This window comes from Aptenodytes patagonicus, chromosome 16 (genome assembly GCF_965638725.1).
Source record: "Aptenodytes patagonicus chromosome 16, bAptPat1.pri.cur, whole genome shotgun sequence".
Lineage (NCBI taxonomy): Eukaryota > Metazoa > Chordata > Aves > Sphenisciformes > Spheniscidae > Aptenodytes > Aptenodytes patagonicus.
The window spans coordinates 8247719-8267023 of record NC_134964.1 but is presented as its reverse complement, the minus strand read 5'-3'; the positions used below and the strand labels follow the sequence as shown (position 1 = coordinate 8267023).

The 19305-nt window shown below is 56.0% G+C and overlaps 2 protein-coding genes across 5 annotated transcripts in view; one reads left to right on the top strand and one right to left on the bottom strand.

The window, feature by feature from the left end:
* Positions 1-99: 99 nt before the first annotated feature.
* GALK1 (galactokinase 1) lies at positions 100-5249 on the top strand. The gene is made up of 8 exons (XM_076353596.1): positions 100-267; positions 1100-1289; positions 1624-1743; positions 2256-2391; positions 2808-2989; positions 3237-3387; positions 3818-3980; positions 5054-5249. Exons 1-8 carry the CDS (start codon positions 100-102, stop codon positions 5123-5125), a joined length of 1182 nt encoding a protein of 393 aa, XP_076209711.1. The 3' UTR covers positions 5126-5249.
* A 287-nt stretch (positions 5250-5536) lies between these two features.
* ITGB4 (integrin subunit beta 4) overlaps positions 5537-19305 on the bottom strand; it is a 30618-nt gene continuing 16849 nt past the window's right edge. For 2 of the 4 annotated variants that reach the window (XM_076353691.1, XM_076353690.1), the window contains 16 exons: positions 18850-18998; positions 18291-18495; positions 17196-17356; positions 16646-16826; positions 16288-16425; positions 15553-15735; positions 15217-15348; positions 13988-14188; positions 12903-13076; positions 12236-12409; positions 11124-11273; positions 10249-10437; positions 9816-9971; positions 9198-9362; positions 8634-8750; positions 5537-8028 (listed from right to left, as the gene is read on the bottom strand). In XM_076353691.1, coding sequence (XP_076209806.1) covers positions 7886-8028; positions 8634-8750; positions 9198-9362; positions 9816-9971; positions 10249-10437; positions 11124-11273; positions 12236-12409; positions 12903-13076; positions 13988-14188; positions 15217-15348; positions 15553-15735; positions 16288-16425; positions 16646-16826; positions 17196-17356; positions 18291-18495; positions 18850-18998 — 2618 coding nt within the window. In that variant the 3' untranslated portion in view covers positions 5537-7885. The remainder of the gene's footprint in view (positions 8029-8633; positions 8751-9197; positions 9363-9815; positions 9972-10248; positions 10438-11123; positions 11274-12235; positions 12410-12902; positions 13077-13987; positions 14189-15216; positions 15349-15552; positions 15736-16287; positions 16426-16645; positions 16827-17195; positions 17357-18290; positions 18496-18849; positions 18999-19305) is intronic. The other 2 variants (XM_076353692.1, XM_076353694.1) reach the window with 2 other exon arrangements.

The following is a 19305-nucleotide window of genomic DNA, read 5'->3' as shown; positions in this document are numbered from 1 at the left end:
TCCGCCGGGGCCCAGGAGGGCCGCGAGTTCGAGCCCGGCCGCCGACGGAGCGGGGCGGGGCGGGGCGGGGCGGGGGCCCGGGGGCGGAGCGGAGCGGCCATGGCGGAGGCGGTGGCGGAGCCCGGGCCGGCCCCGCTGCTGGCGGCCGCCCGTCGGGCGCACGGAGCGGCTTTCGGGGGGGAGGCGGTGCTGGCGGCGTGGGCCCCCGGCCGGGTCAACCTCATCGGCGAGCACACGGACTACAACGGCGGCTTCGTGCTGCCCATGGTAAGGGCCGTGCTCCGCCGCCCCGGCCCCGCGATCCCTCGGTGTCCCCCTTCCGGGTCCTCCCTGCGGTCTCCGGGGGTCCCCGCCCGCCTTCTCCCCCTGCCTGCCCCGGGATGTCCCCCCGGGATCCCCCACCCAGGACCCTGGGGGATCCCCCGGGATCCCACCACCGCGCCCGGGACCACCGGAGCTCGGAGCGGGACCCGGAGCATCAGGGGCAGCACCCTGCAGACCAGCTCCTAAATCACTGCAAGGGGGATGTGATTCCCCCTCCCCGACCGCCTCTTCGAGGGGCTGAAACCTCTTTTGTGCAACCCCGTCAAACAATTTTCCGTTCCTGGAGAGCGATGTTTTGGTGGCAGAGTTGGTTCGAAGCAGCTGGGGCTTCCTGCCCTCCTTCGGCTCGGCGGGGAAGCCCCCACTCAGTCCTAAATCAAACCTACAGCTTATTATTTTGAGGCTGAGGAGCGTGGAAGCAGGTCAGCTGAATTCCCCTGCAGGCAAGAAAACTTCCCAAAGCCTGTCACGGCCTCGTGGTGGGTTTCCACTCCTCCAGAGCCCAGCAGCCAGCACCCCGGCACTGAGCTGGGGTGGTTGGTCACAACATTTCGGTGCTAAGACTGACCCTGTGGGGCATTAAAATAGCCAGAAAGTTTAATGCTGGGACGAGCTGGAGCGTGTGGCGTGGGCTGGCGGCTCCGCACGGGCAGATTTAAGGGTAACACGTGTTCAGTGCTGCCAGCTGTGGGTCAAAGCAGCCATGGCTGTCCCCTGCCATCAGTGGGGATGTGCCCAGGGATGCCACAGGGTCTGAGCCCACCTTCCCCCCCAGGCCCTGCAGCTGGGGATGGTGCTGGTGGGATCCCCCACGCAGGACGGGACCATCTCCATCCTCACCACCTCGGTGGAGGCAGACGAGCCCCACAGAGTGCAGTTCCCGGCTCCCCGCCAAGGCAGCCCTCTGAGCCCAGGGCAGCCTCGCTGGGCCAACTACATCAAGGGCGTCATCCAGCACTACCGGGGTAAGGCCCAGGCTGCCAGGTGGGTTAGAGCCCACCTCACACGGGGACGGTGCTCAGTGCCCGGCTTTTGGTGTGCTCCAGGGGCTCTTCCAGTGCCGGTGCAATCCTGCAGCTGCTGCTGGGGCCAGGCTCCAGCAGAGACGCTTTCAGCTCCAAAGAATCCTGTGTTTGGTGGGGGGATGCCCGGGTCACGCTCTATTGTGGGTCACCCTGCGTTTTAAAATGGGATATCGGACAGGGGCTCCTCTCCGTCAGTTCCCTGTGAGCTGTGGGGCAGGGCAGCCCCCAGCCCTGCAGGGGCTCACGGCCCCCCTCCTCCCTTCTGTTCCCACAGGTGGTCCCGTGCCGGGCTTCAGTGCCGTGATAGCCAGTGACATCCCCCTGGGCGGGGGCCTCTCCAGCTCGGCCGCTCTGGAGGTGGCTACTTACACCTTCCTCCAGCAGCTCTGCCCTGGTAAGGCAGCAGCCGGTCCTGGCCCCTGGCGCCTCCATTCCCAGGTGGGAGCCGGGATGAGGGGGGTGCCCTTAGCAAGATTCCGCAGCCCTCGGGGAAACACCACTGCAGAGTGGGTCACAACCCCCTGCCACAGCCGGGGCTGGCACTGCTGTGGTTGCAGGGCTCCTCCAGCTTACCCAGCCTGACCTGCCCACGCCTCTAAAGCCCATGGACCACCCCTGGGGCTGGCCGGGGGGATGAGAGGATGTTCCCTTGGGAGCATCTTCTCCCCACCCTCATGTCCCCAAAAACGGAGAGATCTGAGACACCAGTGTCAAATTATCGCATCCAGCTGGATCCGGGGACCCACGCTGGCACAGATGCTGTGCACTGGCGCAGGAGCAAGCACCTGCAGCAAAACCCCATTCCATGGGAAAGCAATCCTTTATCTTCCTGTTTGCTCCCCCTGCTCCAAGGCAAGAGGCAAAGGTCCCAGAGCTGCTAACCTGCGTCTCTCTGCTCTGGCACAGATGACGGTGATTTGGTAGCCAAGGCACTGGCGTGCCAGAAAGCGGAGCACACATTTGCCGGCATGCCCTGCGGGATCATGGACCAGTTCATATCCGTGATGGGCAAGGAAGGCCACGCGCTGCTCATTGACTGCAGGTCAGGGCCGAGCGCCGAGCTCGCTGCGCTGTGCCCACCTCCTCGGGCAGGTGGGGACGAGCTGGTCCCGTGGCCATGAAATAAATGCAGGAGTGCAGGGAGGGGTTAACCCCTGAACCCAGCCCAATATCTCATCGGGGGGCTGGGGCTCCCTGCGTTTTAATTCCTGTGTCTTGATTTCTCCTCCTGCATCCTTTCTGCTACTTGCCTGGGCTGTCTTTCCCACAAAGTTGTTAGGGTCTATTATGAGACTAATAATTGGGAGGGAGTGAAATGCTCGAGCGAAATCCTAAACCACATGGACTTTGCCTCTATGGAGGCAGGAGCTGCCTGCCACATGGCCTCACCCCGGATAGCCGAGGGCTGGAGCGGGCAGGGGGGACGGGCACACGGCCCGTGCTGAGCTCTCGCTGCAGGTCCCTGGAGACCGTCCTCGTCCCACTGACCGATGCCAGCTTGGCCGTCCTCATCACCAACTCCAATGTGCGGCACACGCTGACAGGCAGCGAGTACCCCACGCGCCGGCGGCAGTGCGAGGAGGCGGCAGCGGCGCTTGGCAAGGCCAGCCTGCGAGATGCCACCATGGCTGAGCTGGAAGGTGGGGATGGTCCCTCCCTCAGCTCTGGCCATTCCTCGGGGCAGCAGGAGCTCGGTGGCCCATGGTGTGGGCTGAGACCGTGGGGCAGCACCTGGGATGGGTGGGTAGGTGCACGCACTGGGATGGGAGCGTGCCACAAGTAGATAAGCTCTGGCACAGGATGGTTGCAGGATGCGGCCGTGCTTGCCCCCAGCAGCATCCCGCAGACCCGAGCAGCTTTGATGCAGGGGCGTGCATGTCTCCGCAGCGGCCAGGAGCCGGCTGGGTGAGGAGGTGTACCGGCGGGCCAGGCACATCATCGGCGAGATAGCACGGACAGCCCAGGCAGCGCAAACACTGCAGGACAGGGACTACAAGACATTTGGGAGGCTGATGGTGGAGAGTCACAACTCCCTTAGGTGAGGATGTACCAACCCTGGGGCAGGGCAGGCTGCGTCGGGTCCTCGTGGGTTTCCCTTGCCCGTGGGTGCAGCACCGGGGGCAGCCAGAGCTGCGTCCTGCCCCGTGTCTCTCATGGCTCAGCCTGCTGGGGAGTTTTAGGAAAAGCCCCACAGGCTTCTGTGCCAGGGGGTGCTGGGACGAGGCAGCTGGTCACATATGTACAGACACGTGCTACTTACAGCAGCGCCCAGCGGGTCCCTGATGCTCGCAGCCTTGCTCCTGTATACGTGCGCTTAAGGCAGAGAGCTGGACCAGGATCTGCGTCATCCTGCATTGCTGCAGTTTGCTACGGCAGTGGATCACCAAGATGCATGTTTCAGCTGTTTGTGGTGCAGGGGCTATGGCCAGGGTGCAGGACAGGGCTGACCATGGGTCTCCTCTCTCCAGGGACGACTATGAAGTGAGCTGCCCAGAGCTGGATGAGCTGGTAGCAGCAGCCCTGGAGGTGGATGGTGTTTACGGCAGCAGGATGACCGGGGGAGGCTTCGGAGGTTGCACGGTGACGCTGCTGGAGGCTGGGGCTGCAGAGAGAGCCCAGCACCACATCCAGGTACACGGCAGAAAAGTGCCAGGAGATTGACTTAAAGATCCCAAGGAAACACTCAGGGGCATGGCCCTGGGATGGCATTGAAGCTGCGCTCCTGAGGCACTTGGGGTTGGTGTAGCTCATCCAGTGCCGTGCAGGGATAGCCCCAAGTCTGTTGATGCTACTAAGCTCTTGCAGGCATCTCAGCACCATGCTGGTCACAGAGCACTGCCCAAGGATCTTACTGCATTGAGAAAGTGAGTGTAAAGGTGCCGGGTGAGCTTCAGGAAGGCTAAATCTATCTAGGGAAAAGTAATCCAAGCCAAGCTTAGGCAATGCTGAGCTTAACGCCAGCAGTTACAGCCCAGGAAAGATCTCAGTGCCGTCATCGATGTTCTCTAAATCAGCAGCTCAGCATGCATTGGTAGCTGAAAATGCCAGCAAAATGGGGGTGTCAGGAAACGGGGGCTGTGAATGAGGCAGAGCCTCATTTTGCTGCTATATGAGATCATGGTGCGCCCCGTAACTAGTGGGGGGGGATAAAGAAGGGGCAGAGGAAGGTGTCTGAAATGAGAGACCGAAAGGGCTGTACCTCTGCCATCTGATGAGAGGCTGGGGGAGAGAGAACGTGACCAGGAGTTACAAAACAGTGAAAGGGGTAGATAGGGTGAGTGTGGAACTGACCCTCAAATCCTCCGAAATAACAACCAGCGACCACTGGATGAGTTAGGAGAAAAACAGAGCCGAGGAAGCACTGCGCAGAGCTGGCAGTGAGGTTTCTGCTGTCGCCAGAGGCCGTGGAGGTCGGCAGCATCAGCAGGGTCAAAAAGGGGTTAGAAAAAGTCATGGAGAACAGTCCATAAGGGGCTGCTGAAGGGTCAGCTTGGGGATGTGTTGATAGCCTCCCTGCCCCATGCTGTGGATGGACCAGGGGACCCCAGGCAGTGGCCAGGACAGCATACTGTCCCCAAAAAGCATCTCGCGTGGCCGCTGCTGGAGCAGTTGCTGGGCCAGACGCACAGCCAGGCTGACCGGCAGGGCCTTTCTCCCACCGGCTCTGGCATCCCCCAGCACTTACCGCTCCTCTTGTCTCCTAGGAGAAATACAGCGGCACAGCCACCTTCTACCTCACCAAACCCTCCGGAGGGGCAAAGGTGCTGCCCCTGTAGAGGAGCGACCACCTTGCCTGGGCTGGGATCGCCTCCCTCCGAGAGGCAGCTGCTTTCCTCGCTTCGCAAGGGAATCAATTTGTCTGCGTCATTTGCCTAATAAACACAAAACATTTGCACAGTTGTTCTGCGTCTGCCTGAGCCGAGCTCTGACACCAAAGTCACTGGGGACCTTTCCTCAGAGGAGACTGGTTTAACTCCGGTTTACACTGGTGTAACAAGCCATTACTGGGCACACGGGGTCCAGTAGTGCCACTGGAGCTGCAGTCGCAGGAGGGGATGGCGGTGGAGGAGCAACAGGCACTGCTTGGGTATCTGCTTCTGGCACAGGTCCTTCATCTGCTGCTGCAGATGGAGGGTATTGGGGGGGATGATTTTTTTTTTTTTTTAAAGAAAAGGGAAGAGGCAGACTGTAGAGAAAACATTTATTGAGTGCAATAGGAAGCCATCTGATCAAAGACCTGCTGTTGGAGCGGGCTGCTGGATCCACCTTGGAAAGGCTGAAACACCACCAGCCCTAACGACCAGATGAAAATTAAAAAGTGACACTGTTCTGGTGCGAGGCATCGGTTAAGTGCACAGCTGTCTTGCACATGGGGATGGCGTGAGGCCCTGGAGAGCAGCAGCTGACGGGCTGTGCTCTTCTCTTGGATAACAGGATCGTCTTTGGTTAAAATGCTTGGAAGTGGGGCTCCCTTTTTAGGTAACTTTCAGTGTTTTACCCCGGACCACAAAGCACAGGGAAAGGGTCACGGAGTCCTTGTGCAGGAGGAGACATGTCCGCTGGAGAGGAAACCCCAACCACAAAGGTGAGACAGGAACTGGGAGGCAGGCAGGCTAATGCCACTGGTACTTGCTCAGGAAAAATAAGTGCTTCTTGAAGGCACAGTAAAGCCTCTTGACCCAAGTTAAAAACTGACCTAGCTCCAGCTGTAGTCCTGGAGACTCCTGTGGACTTTACTCACCTACGTGCATCTTTGGCTCAAACATGTACAGCCCATCCCACTCAAACCAACAGCCTGGCGAGGAGAGGGAGCTCTCGGTGGTGTCAGTGCTGGAAAGTCTCCTTCTGAGTCCAAAAAAAAAAAAAAAAAAAAAAAAAAAAAAAAAAAAAAGAACAAAAAAGCCAAGGTCCAGTGTCAGATCAAATCAGGCAGGCGATGCTGCCAGCGAGACCAGGCAGCTGCTGTTTTGGTTGGAAGCTCTAATCCAGAACGGTGGCAGTTGCTGCTTCGGGCAGGATCCTTGCTTTCAGCAGGCTCCCGTGCAGCTGAAGCACGCCAGGGAAACACGCTGTTCAGCAAGACATGGAGCCCAATTGTTCTTGTTGGCAGAGGGCAGCGAGATGCCAGGCATCGTGCCCAGAGCCAGGAAACGAGGCCCAGCAAGGTCTCAGCTCAGCCCTGCACCCGGCGCCGTGCGAGGACAGCTAAAGCCGAGGGCTGAAGGAGGCTCAGAGACTTGCTCAGGATGACGAGCGAGCCTGCTGTTCTCAGGCTTGCTCTTCCCTTGTCTTTACTGAGGGATCACAGGTCCCTTTATGGATGTTGCTGTTGGGCAAAAGGGCTTTTAAAAGATATCCAACATCTTCTGCCCAAAAATCTCATGCTCTCCACATCAGCCATGTAAGAAATCCCAGGCACCGTTCCCATCTCCAGGCACCACTGCCTGGGCCATCCCCATCCCTCGCCCCCAGGCAGATCCCAGCCCTTCTGTGCACGCGTGCTGCGGCTGGAGAGCGCTCGGCTGGCGGATGCTGTGCAGCAAGCTGCTCTGGCCGCTTGCAGCCTTCTGCTGGAGTCTCCGGTGCTGGAGGATATAAGGCCCAAGGCAGAGCCCACCAGCTCATCAACAGGCTTTCCACAGGGTTTAGTGGCCTTTGGATCAAGCCCTTAACTAATTTCTTCCAGTTATTCATGTTTCTCAGCAGCCACAGTCCCAGCGTAGCCTCCACATTCAGCGTAGATCTCATCCACCTCCGTTTTTTTATAAAATAATAAAATACATTTATATATATTTATACATATATATACTACGAAAACTGTACAATATTGTATGCAAAAAAAAAAATATGCATCAGAGGCCATCATGAGTAATGCTATACAAACGAAAGGCTATACTTCGCTATCGTGGTACCAAATGTTAGCAGCGAGGGATAGACACAAATAGGCGCAGTAAGAAAGCATAGGTTACCCCGAACCCCTACCTTGCAGCTCTTATATAAAAAAACCAAACAGAACAAAATTACCATCTCCAGTGGACAGGCAAGTTGCCAGAGAGCCTGGAGCAAAGATGGAAACGGTGACCCTCTATAAATCAGGATGTGGCCAGCTGGGATCCTCTCAAAACTGAGGACCTGAGAATAAATCATTCTGTTCCATTTATCTGGGGAGGCTGGAGCCATCGAGACACCCAAATTTCAGCAGGTGTATTTGGATGGATGGGCATTGAAGAATGGTATTGGAGTGAGCGGTGATCGTTCATGGAAGACATCCCTGTGGGCTCTGCAGAACTGAGCCTCTGCAGAGCAGGACAGGGTGAACAAGCCCTGAAGGATGAGCACACACCCAACTGTGCCAGAGCTTTGAGTGTGCTGGGCTCCAAAGGAGAGGTCCAGAGCTTGAAGTGCCATGGAGGGTCTCTGCCCACAGGAGGAGCTGCCCAGGCACCGCAGCAGCTTCTGGATGAAGCACCCTTGGATCGTTCCAAAGTCCTGCCATCTGAACACAAATGTCCCGCTGGCGGGCAGCCTACCCTGGCTCAGGCCTCGTAGAACTGCCTCTCCATCTGTTTGGTGAGGGTCCCACTGGACATCACGGTCCGGCTCACAAACTCTTTGGTGACCTGTTTGGTGAGGGTGCTGCTGGCACTCTCCACTCGCTGGGTCGTCATGAGCATGCCGTCTGCAACGAGAAGCTCAGTGGTCAGGACACCGTGCTAAGTACGGGGTCACAGGGAATAGGATCTGCTCTACCTGATGATTCCTGGCAGAGGTTTCTCCTTAAATACCACTTTCACTGATGGAAAACCTCTCCAGATCAAGTGATTCAGTACTTTGCTATGTCAGTCAGTAAGATGGATCTCCTAACAGCTCCCAAACTCTCCATGTTGCAGCGTGAACCCATGAGTCCATGAACTCAAGTGGGACATGGGACAACTACACTGATGTAATTAAAGGTGGTTGTCACACTTCTCTGTTTTTTCCTGCTCTGAGGAGATCTAACCTTGCGGGAAGAGCTATGATTTGGTCCCTCATGATAGTCCTGGGGGACTTTGAAAACTCAGTGTTCCTTCTGTGCCTGGGCAGCACATGGGGAAGAGACTGCAACAGCCTCTGGGGCAGAGCAGGGACACTCTGTAGGAAAGGGTCTGGTCCACTTCATCAGTCCCGCCTGATGGACCCTCCCTCCCTGCCTTTGACATTTGAGGTAAAAGCACCCTCAGACCTTTGGACAGCAGAGTTATCCTTTGCTTTCCGAAGGTTTCAAAGCAGACAGCAAGCCCCTACCTGTGAAGTGGGGATCCAGAGAGGAATGGCTGATGCTGGTTTTGGTGGTGTATTCGGTGGGGAAGTTGTACACTTCTTCTCTCATGTACTGCTGTCCTCCAAACTGGGAGAAAGTGCCTGTGGAGAAGGAAAAGGGATGAGTCAGCCAGGAAACGACAAGGAGCTTCCAAGCCCTCAACCCTGCACAGTGAGCACCAACAGTCAGCTCAGGAGGTTTCTCTTGCTGACATCAGAGCCAGGTTTAGGAGGAACTGGGCGGACTGGGAAGGTCTTACACCTGTGCAGTGTAAGAAGCTGCCTCCAGGTATGTGTACAACCAGGCATAAGACAGAAGTTTCATAATAAATTAAACACTGGCAGGTTCTCATGATCCTCCCTCATTCAGTGCATCAGGATTGGGACAGTGCTCACAAGGCATGGCATTGTCTTCATGGAAGATAGTGTCTCCGTGTCTTTCATGGAAAATGGAGTCGCCACCAGAGCTGGAAAGGGACTCCAGGAGTTGTGTTGCCTGCTCTTAGAGGTTTCTTATCTTTGCAACTCCACAAAGACATGGTACTGTACCTCCATCCTGAGATTCGATGGTGATGATGCCTTCTCTCTCTGGCCCAAAGCCTTGGGTGGTCTTGGCTTGCACTTTGAACTTGTATGGGACATTCTCACTCAGGTGGGGCACAGTCAGGGTAGTTTCCGGATTGTCTCCTTCGACATAGATATTCCGGGGCTCCCCTAATCCACACAGACACACCAGCGGTGAAGACAGACAGGAGCGACGGTCCCTCCAAACACACTCCTCCCAACTCTGGCTGCTGTCTTGGCTTTCCCCAAGCTTTATGCCACCCACAGACTGTATGATCACACCCAGTTCTACTAAGGGTTAAGACAACCCTATTTTAGTACAGTGGTGATCCTCAACGACCTCCACTGGGTTTGGGCTGTAATAAGCTACAGGTCTTTTCTCTTCCCACCACATTTGTTACACCAGACCATGCAATGACACAAAGCATCAGGGTCCAGCAGCTCCCAGGCCTGGAATCAGCCTCACGTCCCCACTTTGTCTGCACCAATCTAAGCAGACAACTTTGTTGCTGGTCCCAGCAAAAATGCAGCAAGTTGATGCCTTTGCTGGAGGTATCTTGTATTCTACACAGGGAACTGGGCTTCCACAGCCTGATACCATACCTCCTCCATGCAGCATCTCACAGGTGACCATGTAGCCCAAGATGGACCCATTGGGCTTGCGCGGTCTCTCCCAGCTGAGCTGTAGGGAGTCAGGGCTGAGGGCAGTGAAAACCAGCGGTCCGGGAGCACTGGGTGTGCTCAGCGTGAAGGGTGAACCTGCAGGGGCACAAGTGAGAGGTCAGTATCACAGAAGGTGGCAAGGAGGAGCCCGGGAGGGGTCGGCGCACAGCATTTATGAAACGAGCTGGAAGGTCTCAGCTACCTAGACAGCTAGTGGAAGGTGAGTGCATGGGGAAGAAGGTCCTATTTCTAAATGAAAGGAAGGAAACGAGAGCTCAGGATGTGGTAAGGGCAGAGAAAACAGCAAGGCCAGCACTGTAGACAACAGCAGAGACATCAGTGCCACCCTTCTCCTGTCCCCCATCCACCTCACCTGGTACAGGGCTGAGCGGGCTCTGCGGGTCCACCTGGGACTCTATGGTGATGACTCCTTCCCTCTCGGGGCCCCAGCCTTCTTCACTCTGCGCCTTCACCTTGAAGATGTAGGAGTGGTTGGGCAGCAGGTCCTCTACCACCACCGAGTTCTGGCTGGGGTTGGGGATGGTGAGTCGGTGCACCTCTCCTGGGACACAGAGGGAAGGGGGATGTCAGCACCATGTTGCAAGCACAAAGACAGAGCCATGGCTTTCACTTAAACTCTACCTCGAATGAACTGCCTGGAAAAGTCATCCAGGGGCCCCTCCCCAGCCACCTCCATCACACATTGTCACCAACAACTGCTAGCACAGGATGAGATGTTGTTCAAAAAAAGGCTTGGGACAAACAACAGCTTCTTGAAAACTCAGGGATTTTCAGCCAAAGAGAATTACACTTTCACTAACACTGCCCCAAGTCTCATGTAAAAATAAGAGATTTTCATTGCAATCCTTCCTCCAAGTCCAACGTGATGAAAAAACCTTCAACTAAGATGTTGGGGCTGTCGGAGAATGAGTCCAAGGTTTTTTGGAGGAGGGGTGACTCCACAAGCAACCCCAGGAATTGTCCCCCCAGCAGAAATGGGGAACAAGAGCTGTGGGATAGCTGAGACATTTCCTCAAGGCTACACGAAGAGCAGAGTTGGGACCAGACCCTGAATCACAGAATGGCTGAGGTTGGAAGGGACCTCTGGAGGTCATCTGGTCCAACCCCCCCTGCTCAAGCAGGGTCATCCAGAGCCAGTTGCCCAGGAGAAGACCCAGACCAGACTCTCCACCACCAGAAACTCCCACCACCAACTGCTTGGTGGGCACCGTCCGCCTGTTCACTGACCTCCATTGAGGAGCTGGTACTGCACACTGTAGCCCTGCACCTCCTTCTCGCAGTGTGGCTCCTGCCAGCTCACCTTCAGGGAGGTGGGTCCCAGGGCAGAGAACACCAGGCGTGTGGGGGTGTCGGGGACGCCCAGCGGCAGCCTGGAGTCTGAGGCAAAAAGGGAACGTCAGGGTGGAGATCTGGGGACTGAGGGCTAAGCGGGCTGGGGGAGAGGAGGGAGTGGCACGCGCAAGCTTGGGATGGTCCTGATGGTCCAGGAAGAACGTGGCGAGATGTCATCTCTGCAAGCCGGCTCATCACGAGGGGCCATCACTGGCTGGCTCTGCACACCTACAGTGACAACCCATGGCCTTGGAGTGCCAACCTTGGGTGGGACAAGGCCAGGTAAGCTTCAGGCCCCTGTGGTAGAGAGACCAGAGCAGGGGCCCAGGTGCTGTGTGTGGCCCATCTTGCTCACCCCAAAGCACCCTGTCCAGTCTGCCAAATGCTTCATGGACATCTTCAGATGAGGCTCTGTTAAGACTAACCCTAGTCTACAGCTAAAGCAGCCCAACACCTCCAGGAACTGTTCAACTGGATGGGGGCAGATGGGACCAGGACTGGGTACGCCTGGCTCACCCCCAACTCAGCCCACTGGGACAAAAGGCTCATGGCGAGGACAGCAGCCTCCCAGGCAGGTGACACTCAGGGAGTGAAGCCCCTCATTGACATAGGCTTTGGCCAAGAAGCTTGCAGAGGGACATCTCGTATGGAGCGCACGTTCTCCCCAAGTGTCTTCCAAAGGCCTGTGGGGTAAGACTGAGAACAAGAAGTTTGTTAGGAATGAAGAGTACGGGGGACAATGAGCTGATCAGCTCGTTAGAGCATGGTGGCAGTAGTGGTGAGTGTTAATCAGCCCAGGTGGGTTGAAACACAGCTGAAGTCACCTGCAAATGGAAAGGTGGTGTGATGGAGGCACAGGCTGGGTCAGGAGGAAGATCAGTGCAGCACACAGCAAGCCATGGAGAGAGGGTTTGGGGTGAGCAGTGGATGGCAACAGCTCATGGGTGGCCGGTGGCTTGGCTGTTATGGGATGCATGGCTGGGAGGAGACACTGGACAAAGCTGTACCTATGTACTTGCAAATCCCTGCAGACCCATCAGTCATGATTATAGAGTCCCGAAAGCCAGTGCTGGGGTAGTAACCCTTCACCTTTACCCTGCTCCTGAAACCCACATCCCAGGGCCGTGGGATTGTCCTCCCAGCATCTTCACGGATGGGAGGGAGGAGTCTCCCTGCGTAATCTACAGAAGCGGTGCAAGAGAAAGAGAGAAAAACACCATTGGAGACTTCAGAGCAGGTTCAGCCCAAGTGCTGGCTCCTGCAGAGATGACTTTTTAAGGGTCAGATTTGAAGAGCCTTTTAACAACCTTCTGTCAGTGCCAGCTGATGTACACGTGTGGAGCTGAAAGGCAACCATGCTGCTAAATAGAGTAAGAAAAAGATACATGTGCCCTTCCTGGAGTGCTTCATGGTGTGAGCATAAGGATTTAGCTCCCTTTCCTGAGCACTCTGCACATGAAGGATGGGAACCCTTTCCAAACTGGTCTGGGAGCAGGGTGGCCTTAGCAAAGCACCTACACGTCAGTGGTGAGGACATGACCTTCCAGATCTCTGGTTCATAGTCCCCCTTAGCCGTGAACACAGTCCTCACCACAACAGGACTTGCAGGGCATGGGTCTGAAGACAGTCATGGGGGTAGAAGGGAAGGACAGGTCCCGTCACCACAGTACTCACCGTGCCCCATCAGCATCGTGGAGTAGTCTCTCGTCAGTGAGGAGCTCCCCATCACCCTGTGCTCCTGCTGCATGTGTGAGCTCAGCTGGTGGTAGCTGGTGTTCATTGTCCTCGTCAGTGTGCCACTGCCACTGCCAGGGAAGGAGAAGTCCACCCGGCCATTCAGCAAGTGCTCTGTGAGAGAGGGCATACCATGAGGAACGTGGCTATGAACAGGGCTGCTGCTCCAGTTTCCATGGGGAGGAAGCAGGAGGCATCATGGTGTGCCCTGCCTTGGCTGCATCCCAGCTTCAGCCGCTCTGGAAAGTCATTCTGGAGCGCTACATCTAGAACAAGCCACAACCACCAAACGCGATGACGGGGAAACAAACAGGTAAACAGAGACTTTGCTCTACACCCAGCACCAGAGACACCCATGGTGCCCAAGGTAACTCCAGACCTCGGCCTCGCTGGGGCACTGCCTTGTGGTTCTCGCCATGTTCTCTTACATCTCTCCTTTGACACAAGCACAGGTTTATAATTTCAGATTAAAAAAGAAGGTGGAAGAAAAACAGCCTTTTATGGAGGCGGTTTCTCCAAATCTCACTCTGGATCCCGTCTCAGCTGGATCTGAAAAGCAAACTCTGCTCCATTGTTCTGGTCCTTGACAAACCCCCATCCCTTCCAGCAGGCCAGGAGAGGTCAGCTACCCATGAGAAGTGATTTCTGTTTAACAGTCCAGCAGATCTGCCCAGAAGCTCAGGGCACTTAATTGAGGTGAGGAGCTGCCCTTGGAGGTGGCACTTAGCAGGTATCATCTGAGTTTGCTCCTGCCTTGAAGGTCCAGCTTTTTGTAGAAGCAACTTGCTAGCAGGCTCCCAAGTCCATGCCGAGATGGGGGTTACCTTGACACTCTTGTGAGCAGACACACCAGGACAAAGTTTTGAAGCAGACTACAGCACGTGAACAGTGCATCACGCCAACACGAGGATGGGCACACGAGGGGAGGAAGGGGACACATACTGGGGCAGACCCCAGCTGCTGGCCCCTCAGCTCAGAGCAGGACGAGACAGGACACTCAGTGCTGTAACGAAGCCGTCCTTCACCTGCTTGGGGCTGGGGGGTCCCGCTCCTCATCAGGCTGCCAGTAGCCACGTCGCTGTCCTCCTCACGGAGGAGACCCTCGGTGTCCGAGGAGAGGCGACTGCTGCCAGAGAGGCGGGGAATGGTTTCAGGTGGGAGCCTCCAGGTGATGCGGCGAAGATCCAAGTCTTCTCCCAGCAACTGCACATATTTCCACCTGGAGCCTTTTGGGACAACGCAAGCACTGGTGTTGGGATGATCTGCAGGGGACAGAGTGGGCTACCCACCACCTTCGTGCTGCTTGCTGGGGAGGGGAAGGGGCAGGCACCAGTGGGAACGACACCCGTTCACAGCCCGTCTCACCAAGTGTTGGCTGATGAGTTCAGGCGGTGTAACCATCATGTGACTGGTAGATGGAGGATGGTGGGAACGTGACATGCATGGGGTTCTTCAACCCCAGGGCTGTTTTCCAGCCCTGTGTCCATCATGACAAAAGGCGAGAGTCAAAGTCACACCACACTCCTGTCCCTGTCATGAAGAGTCTGCAACAATTGTCCTCTGCTCAGGAGAGGTTTCCTCACTCCTTGATGCGCGCTCGGGATGGTTGGACTCTTGGTGTTCCCATTACCTTGCTCTCTGAAAGGACCAGGGACTCACTCCTGGATCCCAGGCCCTGGAGAACCCCCCCCAGGAAAGACCCTCCAGATCCTACTGACAAGCCTCATCATCTCACTTATGGCCCATCTTCCCCTCGTTGTCCCAGTATAAGACAAGGGAGCCAGCCTCATTCAGAGAGTGAAGCGGTGGAGGAAGAGCGGCCAGTGCCTTCCCGGCACTTGGTGAGTTCCCCCCTGTTGGTTTGGCCAAGACCCTGAGCATCCAAGGGACTCGGAGGTCTGTGCCTTGCCAGTGCTTGTTTGCTGACAGTAAATCTCGTGGTCCAGCCAAATGGCAACAGGAAGGGAAGATGAGCAGGGAGGGCCATGAAAAGCTCCTCTCCCACCCCATGCTGAGATTTTTCTTTGCCTCATGGCTAAGACAAGGAGGCACTGGTCTTATTTACACTGTGACTAGTCAAGTGTTCCCATGGATGCAGCTACTGTGCTTTGGAAAGGCTGATCTCCACCATCTCCATGACTTGGATCTCCCCATCTCCATGAGGAGGAAAGGAGCAGCGAAGCTCATTGCTGAAAGCTGTTGTTAAGGAAAATGAATGTTAAAAATGACCTTTGCAAAACTCAGAGCAGCGTACCTGAATCATCAGAGACACTGGGATGCTTGCTGCCAGCTGGAGAGCGAAGCACATCTGCGCTGTACATCAGGTAGCTGTCGTAGTCCTCACCTCCCTCTGCATCAATGATGGGGACATCAGGGATGATGGGGACTGGAGGAGAGGTGGACAGTGCCATTAGACAAGCAGCTCGAAACCACACGGGCCTCCCACGCTCAGGGTGGCCTTCAGCATTCACCAGGGTGGCTGGTGCAGCAGAGAGAACAGGATGTGGAGAAGCAGCTGGGGTGATGGGGAGCACTCCCCAGCACTGCTCCTGTCCCCCCTGCTCCCCACCCAGGCAGGGCGGTAACTCACTGGACATCGGGCGCTTGGGCTGCGTAGCAAGGTTGATGGTGGCTTCTCTCTCAGGTCCCCAGCCAGCACCATTTCTGGCCTTCACCATGTAGCGATAGGGCTGGGACTCCCGCAGGTTTTCTATCAGCACCATGCGCTTCTTTGGGTCTTCAACGAGCACCTTCTTCATTGGGCCAATGGGTACTGCAAATACAGGTACGCCTATCACCCACGATGTCACGAGACAGAGAGGACCCCACAGCACCCTTGGCCAACAGGCTCGCTAAGGTTTGGTGTCAGGACAGAGCCTGGCTCTGGGACAACGTGCAGCAGCTATTTGGGCTGCTCACGACAGGCATGACATCGTCTCGAGGAAATTCCCAAACTCAATGCTGAAGTCAACCTACAGCAGAGGTCTCCTGTTGCTGGTGTGTCATAAAATAGCATCTTCCTGGAACCCTAGCCCTAGGTCCAGACCTACGAACTAAGTTTTTAAGATGAAAAACAACACAAAACACTATGGAAGTGAATGGGAACTGAGAGCGCTCTGGGCTTTGCAGGATTAAATCCTGAGTGGTGATTTTTCTGTACTCCTTCCATCAAGAAGTGACCCCTCCTCCAGATCCCAGTTTTCACAAGAAACGTGCTTGGAACCGTTCTGGTTCTGCTGCTGCTTGGGGCTAGCCCAGCCTGCAGAAAGTGTACTCCAGCTCCTCAGCCTGGCTGGACTGCCCCAGTCAGAAAATGAGTTCTTACTGTTGTCCTCGTTGACGAGTCCGTAACTGACTTCGTAAGCCGTGATCTCCCCATTGGTTTCTGCAGGCTCAGCCCAGCTCAGCTGCGTCACAGTGGAAGACACCACATTGAAAGCCAAGCGGCCGGGCTCGCTGGGGACTGGAAAGGCAAGAGCAAAGGGTCCAGGTTACCGCAAGTCAGGAGCCAGCACATGCAGATGCCCAGAGCTCCCCGGATCACAGCTGGGTCGCAGTGGGAGCTGCTCAGTGCTCGTCCCCAACACCATCAGAGGCTCAGGGCTGGAGCTCTGACCCCATGCTGGGTGCACAGGCACCAACTTGCTCTCACATGGTGGGAAGCAAAGTGCAGAGTCGCTCACCATCCTCAAGCGTGCGGCAGTGGATGATGTCGGAGTAAGCCCCTTCACCCATGGCGTTGTAAGCGCAGACTTGCATCTCGTAGTCGCAGAAGGGATAGAGGTTACTCAGCTCTGCTGATGGTGCTTTGACATCGATGAGATGGGCTTCTGACTCGGGGTCCCCTTGGATCCAGTATTTTACCTGGTAAAGCAAAAGCAAGCCATGATTCCTTCAGATCCTCAGCATAATGGGTGAGAAATTCCCAATCTCGTATTAGATTTGCTCTGGGAAAGCCAGGGTGTTGTGCCATTCCTCCGAAACGGGAGGCCAGAACAGTCTGGGCATTTCATGGTAAGTGATGGAGAGTGAGATGAACCCACCAGGAATCTTTCCAGCAAATCCCACATCCACCCAGCCAATGGTCCCTCAAGGACAGAGGGGGCCAGAAGGGGTGAGCTTGCTCCCTCCTTTGGGCGTCTTCTCCCCATCCCTTCGGCACAAATGACTGTGTGTGTGAAACACCTGTAGGATGGGACCCACACCCTCCCCCAGGATCCACTCACCCCCTACCTTGTACCCCAGAGGTTTTCCCGGTGGAGGAAACCAGCTGAAGCGGATTTCCCTGGAGCTGAGAGCGTGGGCATTGGGATTAAGCGGTGCACTCAGACGGCCTTTGGGGGACTGGGAGACCTGGCTCAGGCCAGTCATCGAGGGGACACCATCCACCACCTCTGCAGACACAAGGAAGAAAGGTCACATCAGTGCTAGTCCCCTGCGGGGAAGGAAAAGAAGGAAGCGTGCCTCTCTCCAGCACTGCCCTGCCATCCTGAGTGAGCCTCTGAAAGCATTTCTGAGGGGTAGATCCCCATTGTAGGGAAGGGAAACTGAGGCACTTGGTGATGACATCCCCCAAAGCCACTCAGCAAGCTGGCACGAGAGTCGGGCTCAGGCCCCCAAGTCCTGCACCTCCTGCTGCTTCTCACAGGCTGCCCAGGTAGGAAGAAACAAAGAGACTACCTTCTTGCCTCTGAAAATCTTTAGCTCTGTCTGAATGTATTTAATAATGCTTCAACATCTTGATCAGTTGCCCTGTGCAGCCGTGAGAGAAGACGGAGATGGGCAGAGCCTACTCGAGTCACCCAGTTACTTCTCCTGGAGGCCCACCAAGTCCAGCCGAGAGCTCTCTGAAGCCTCTCCAGCCCTAGTGCCTGCCCCTGAAGCGGTTCTGGTTGGTCCAGTAACAGGGGACTTTCTTGTACCCCCAGTATTCATGACCAGTACTGTGATAAATCAACCCACTTGATGACAACCCTTACAGTTTCGCTTGTCCAGCCACAGGAACCACGAAGCACAGCTCATGGCAAGTCCCGCCTCTCCCCTATTTTTATAACTTTTTATTCAAATCCCCAAGGAAAAGGAATGAAGAATCCACTCTATTTCCCTTTGCGAGGTAGATTATCCATCTTCTTCCACTGTCTATTCCCACTAATGCCTCTAGAGGGAGGCCCAAATCTACCAGTCGGAGCTGGAGGAACCTCCTCATTGCCGCTTTTTGGGCGAGGAGCAGGGCTGGAGCTCTGTACACCACCTCGGGGTGGGCTGGTCCGGTGTGGGGGTCCCATACCCCCTGCTGCCATTCCCCACCGCCTGGCTGCCAGCCCCTACCTGGGTCGGCGATGGTCACTGTGGTCTGGGGGTATCGGCCGATCTTGGCACCGTACTTGGGATGGAGGAGGTCGATGGCGAACTGCTTGAGCTGGCAGTTGTGTAGGAGGGTATCTATTTCGGTCAGCTCCAGCAAGGGGACCTGCACCTCCTTTCGGGTCTCCCCGGGCTGGAAGACCAGGTCACCCTCTGTGAAGATGTAGTCCTGGAGGAGAAGGAAGAAGTGCTTATAGCCCGCAGCATCCATGAGAAGGCTCCCAGAGAGCTTCCCCTCGTCTCCCAGTGAATCCCCACTTGCCTCCTAGTGCCCACAGCTCAGGGGGCAGCCAGTACCCTCTGCCTCAGGTACAGGTAACCTCTCAGGTCCCTGAGGCACAGGGATCAAGGGACGGAGGGGAATGTCTGCCCTTGTGCTAACCTCAACCTTGCGTCTCCCTTCTCCCAGCCACATCCCCTTTGAGCCTGATCAACTGCTCTTCTGCAGCCCCGGGGTCGGCTCCTTCCCAGCCCTCTGCGCCCACTCGTTCCTGCCTGCCAAGGTGAGGAACATCACCCTTACCCTGCCATTCTTGGCAGTGAGATCCCGGGTCCTGTAGGTGACTTGGGATTTCCCGTTGTCTATGATCTCCCGGAGGACAGGGATCTTGGCCAGCTTATCAAAGCGGCTGTGGGAATAGGCTGGCTGCAAGAAGGTGATGAGGCTGCTGGCTGGAAGAGGCAGGAGAGAAGGAATGTGTAGAGCAAATACATGAAGAATCACATTACAAACATGCAGGTATCCTCCCTGAGCAGAGTTCCTGTCACCCATGGGTGTGAACTGTGTATGAAATATTACTGCATGGGCTGGAGACTTCACCACTCCTGACTCATGCTCCCTGCTCAGAACAACCAGACGGGAAGCAGAGGCAAACTGCTGGGGACATTCACCTGCCCCAAGCACAGCACAACAGCAAAGAGGTTTTACTTACTCCAGCAACCTATGAACTGGAGCAGCAGAGGCATATGGTCAACCCTG